Here is a 5,095-nt window from a genome sequence, read left to right as displayed (position 1 = left end):
GCAGCTACTGTTGATAATCCATCTCACTGAAGGTCTTCCTCTTTTTCACTAACCCTCTACTTTACCAAGATTGATGTCCTTCTCCAGGGATTGATCCCTTCTAATAACATGTCCAAAGTATGTTAGACATAGTCTCGCCATCTTTGCTTCTAAGGAGCATTCTGGCTGTACTTTTTCCAAGATAGACTTGTTCATTCTTTTGGCAGTCCATGGTATATTCAATTATTCTTCACCAACACTGTAATTCAAAGGCATCAATTCTTCTTTGGTCTTCCTTATTCATTGTCCAGCTTTCACATGCATATGAGGCGATCAAAAACACCATGGCTTGGGTCAGGTGCACTTTAGTCTTCAAAGTGACATCTTTGCTTTTTAACACTTTAAAGCGGTCTTTTGCAGATTTGCCCAATGCAATGCGTCTTTTGATTTCTTGACTGCTGCTTCCATGGGTGTTGATTGTGGATCCAAAAAAATGAAATCTAGACAATTTCAATTTTTTTTCTCTGTTTATCATGATGCTGCTTATTGGCTCAGTTGTGAGGATTTATGTTTTCTTTATGTTGAGGTATAATCCATACTGAAGGCTGTGGTCTTTAATCTTTATCAGTAAGTGCTTCAAGTCCTCTTCATTTTCAGCAAGCAAGGTTGTGAAATCTGCATAACACAGGTTGTTAATGAGTTTTCCTCCATTCCTGATGCCACATTCTTCTTCATGTAGTCCAGCTTTCCAGATTATTTGCTCAGCATACAGATTGAATAAGTATGGTGAAAGGATACAACCCTGACACACATCTTTCCTGACTTTAAACCACGCAGTATCCCCTTGTTCTGTTTGAACAACTGCCTCTTGATCTATGTACAGGTTCTTCATGAGCACAATTAAGTGTTCTGAAATTCCCATTCTTCCCAATGTTATACACAATTTGTTATGATTCACACAGTGGAATGCCTTTTCATAGTCAATAAAACACAGGTAAACATCTTTCTTGTATTCTCTGCTTTCAGTCAGGATCCATCTGACATTAGCAATGATATCCCTGGTTCCACATCCTCTTCTGAATCCAGCTTGCATTTCTGGCAGTTCCCTGTCGATGTATTGCTGCATCCGCTTTTGAATGATCTTCAGGAAAATTTTACTTGCATGTGATTTTCATGATATTGTTCAATAATTTCCACATTCTGTTGAATCACCTTTCTTTGAATAGGCATAAATGTGGATCCATTCCAGTTGGTCAGCCAGGAAGCTGTCTTCCAAATTTGTTGGCATAAACGAGTGAGCACTTCCAGCGCTGCATCCATTTGTTGAAACATCTCAGTTGGTATTCCATCAATTCCTGGAGCCTTGTTTTTCGCCAATGCTTTCAGTGCAGCTTGGACCTCTTTCTTCAGTACCATCAGTTCCTGGTCATATGCTACCTCCTGAAATGGTTGAATGTCGACCAATTCCTTTTGGTATAGTGACTGTGTGTATTCTTTCCATCTTCTTTTGATGCTTCCTGCGTCGTTTAATATTTTCCCTGTAGAATCGTTCAATATTGCAACTCAAAGCTTGAATTTTTTCTTCAGTTCTTTCAGCTTAAGAAATGCAGAGCATGTTCTTCCCTTTTGGTTTTCTAACTCCAGGTCTTTGCACATGTCATTATAATACTTTACTTTGTTTTCTCAAGCCACCTTTTGAAATTTCTGTTCAGCTCTTTTACTTCACCAATTCTTCCATTTGCTTTAGCTACTTGACATTCAACAACAAGTTTCAGAGTCTCTTCTGACATTCATTTTTGTCTTTTGTTTCTTTCCTGTCCTTTTAGTGATCTCTTGCTTTCTTCATGTATGGTGTCCCTGATACCATTCTACAACTCGTCTGGTCTTTGATCATTAATGTTCAACACATCAAATCTGTTCTTGACATGGTCACTAAATTCAGGTGGGATGTACTCAAGATCATACTTTGGCTCTTGTGGACTCATTTGGATTTTCTTCAGCTTCAACTTGAACTTGCATATGAGCAATTGATGGTCTGTTCCGCAGTCAGCCCCTGGTCTTGTTCTGACTGATGATATTGAGCTTTTCCATTGTCTCTTTCCACAGATGTAGTCAATTTGATTCCTGTGTATTCCATCAGGTGAGGTCCACGTGTATAGTAGTTGTTTATGTTGTTGAGACAAGGTATTTGCAAAGAAGAAGTCGTGGTCTTGCAAAATTCTATCATGCAATATCCAGCATCATTTCTATCACCAAGGCCATATTTTCCAACTACTGATCCTTCTTCATTTCCAACTTTTGCATTCCACTCACCCGTAATTATCATTGCATCTTGACTGCATGTTTGATCATTTTCAGACTGCAGAAGTTGGTAAAAGTCTTCAATTTCTTCAACTTTGGCTTTATTGGTTGGTTCATAAATTTGAATAGTAGTCATATTAACTGGTCTTCCTTGTAGGCATATGGATATATCCTATCACTGACAGCATTTTACTTCAGGATAGAATCAGAAGGATTACTTCTTGTCAAAGCCAAGCTTGTGAAAATCAACAATAGGTAACTATATGCCACTTAGTTTGGGACTATAAGTTTGCTATTATTATCTTTTAAGTTGGCATTCATTCATTGACTCATTCACTCAGCAAACATTTACTGAAGACTGCTTGTCTGCTAGGTGTTGTTCTATGATCCAGGTAGGAAAGGATCAGTGAGTGTCACTCCATAGCCTGAGGAGCCTACAGTCTTATGGAGCAAAAGTATGCTGCTTTTACTCAAAGAAGGATTAAAGAAAAGAGAGACATTTCCAGGTCAGAAGATAGACATGATTGTCCTACAATTTTAACTGTGACTGGAATAGTAAAAGTATCAAATGGACTTCACTGATGTGGCACCATTCTTAGGAGTAAGCAGAACAGGCATAAAGGTGAGCCTGTATCCCCTCCTGAACATTCACACCCACCATGACATAAAAGTCTGCAAAATCTTATCAGGAATCTTTCTAAGAAATGATAGATGTTGTTCGTTTCGGGAAATTTTTCATCTGGTTGTTCCAATCTGAAGGCCAACAAAACATTTCTATATAGTTTTCATAAGTTCTCTATCCAAAAAACAAATGATCACCCAAAGGTACACTTCTGTCTTGCTATTTTTGGGGGGGATCCCCAAGACTGCCCACACGTTCAGTGATTTCCTAGAAGGACTTATGCGTCTCAGCATATATTTTCACTCAAAGCTAAGGTTTGTTACAGAGAAAGGATATACAACAAGATCAACAAGGAAAAAAGGCACAGGTGGAATGTTGAGAAATCCATGCACAGACTTCCAATGCTCTCTCCTTCCCATGAGTGGACACACTGAGTATGCTTCTTTCTCTACCAGCAAAATATGCAGTAATATATGTGCAATGTTTCTGCCCAGGGAAGCCCATCAAAGACTCAGCACCCAAGGTTTTTTGGGGGCTACTCATGTAGGCACCCTTTGCCTGGCAGTTACCAAAATTCCAGACTCCCAGAAGAAAGTAGGTGGTTACCATAAATTGCATTGCTTATATAGTCTAGGCATAGTGAATCATCCTTATCAGTTAAGAATGGAGGGAACATTCTGAAACCCAAGTTCCCAGACACCAGCCAATGATCAGCCTTGCAAGCAGGCCCTTCTAAATATAGCAGCCTCAGGTTTGCTATGTTAACTCTTTTCTGCACACCATTCTTTAAACCTCTGCCAGAATATATGTTGTAAGAAATAGAAAGGTTCACATTTATCTCTCTCTGCACACATGGTTTAAAAAATGTGATTAGTCTCAATTTTTAGATATTGTCACAAGAATTACTGCTAGCAATTATCATTATTAAATAAATATTACTGTTGCAAATATTATTGCTATTAATTTTAGTAGTAATAGTAGTAGCGGTAATACTATTAACTTCTGTTATTAATACATTATGTATTCTTTCTATATAATATTCCTATTAATAAGCCATTCAATGATCTTTAACATTCTCTGAAAGGTTTTATTTAACATGCTTAGATCATGAAAATCTAGGGAGGTTCTGTGTTTGGTTCCTTATTATATTTTCTTCTTATCTGTTGCCTTCATTAACAGGTCAGCCTTTCTGCAGCTGGAAGGAGCAGACCATGGATTTCAGGCGTGTGAAGGAATATTTTTCCTGGATCTACTATCAATACCAAATCATTAGTTGCTGTGCTGTCTTGGAGCCCTGGGAGCAATCTATGTTCAATACCATCTTACTAACCATTTTTGCTATGGTGGTATACACTGCCTATGTCTTTATCCCAATCCACATTCGCCTGGCTTGGGAATTCTTCTCAAAAATATGTGGATTACATAGTACAATTTCTAACTGATCTTATTTGCATTCTGTGAAATGGCATTGTATATTTATCTGTTGCTTACAACTTATTGATTTGTGCAAATACTGTGTCTTCTTTCACTATCTGACCCAGAAAGCTCTCTCTTCTCTATGCACCCTTGTATCCTGTCTGGAGTACTTTACCTCACATACTATATTCTCTTAACTTGCATCTATGACTTCAGATTTTTTTTTTTAAATAAAGATAATTTCATATAAAAATTTTCTGGAAATCTGACTCATAGGGTACCTACCAGAATTATATTTAAAATGCTCCCTCAATACCGATTCTGCATTAACGAATATATTTTTAAAAATCATAGGTTACTGTCAGAAGTATCCTATTCTTGTTTATAATGTGTAAAAACACATGAATAAATTATATGGACCCCTCAAAGTCTTATTTTCTAGTAAACTGCCAATACCTAAAATTCTTTGATTTCAAATGCAAAAGAATGGGCTAAAGGCAATTATCTCCTTTCAGACATGGTTCATGAATTGTTTCAAATGCCTCTAAACGTCTGGCTTTATTATAGTTTAGAATCAACAAAGTTGATTTTAGATAACCAAGTAAGTATTATGATACAAAATAACTATAAGAAACAAAATATAATCAAAGTAAATTCAGATATCTTGACTTGTGATGCTGCCTTGACTTGCATGATGCTGGAGGAAAAAAGAGAGAAGAAATTGCTTTCTTTCTGCGCTTTCACTCAGTGGAGGGAGAGGGGAAAAAAGTATGTATT

General features: G+C 37.2%; 1 protein-coding gene across 1 annotated transcript; it reads left to right on the top strand.

The window, feature by feature from the left end:
• The first annotated feature begins 4,093 nt into the window (after window positions 1–4,093).
• On the top strand, window positions 4,094–4,395 carry SPTSSB (serine palmitoyltransferase small subunit B). The gene has a single exon (XM_004384879.2). The coding sequence runs from the start codon at window positions 4,114–4,116 to the stop codon at window positions 4,342–4,344; it is 231 nt and encodes a 76-aa protein (XP_004384936.1). The 5' UTR covers window positions 4,094–4,113; the 3' UTR covers window positions 4,345–4,395.
• The last annotated feature ends 700 nt before the right edge of the window (window positions 4,396–5,095 follow it).

This window comes from Trichechus manatus, unplaced genomic scaffold (assembly GCF_000243295.1).
Source record: "Trichechus manatus latirostris isolate Lorelei unplaced genomic scaffold, TriManLat1.0 scaffold00129, whole genome shotgun sequence".
In the NCBI taxonomy this organism is placed as follows: Eukaryota; Metazoa; Chordata; class Mammalia; order Sirenia; family Trichechidae; genus Trichechus; species Trichechus manatus.
The sequence above is the reverse complement of the archived record's forward strand: the minus strand, read 5'-3'. Positions and strand labels throughout refer to the sequence as shown.

Bases quoted from the DNA above. Each gene is read 5' to 3' on its own strand.
- SPTSSB (XM_004384879.2), top strand. From the start codon at position 4,114: ATGGATTTCAGGCGTGTGAAGGAATATTTTTCCTGGATCTACTATCAA.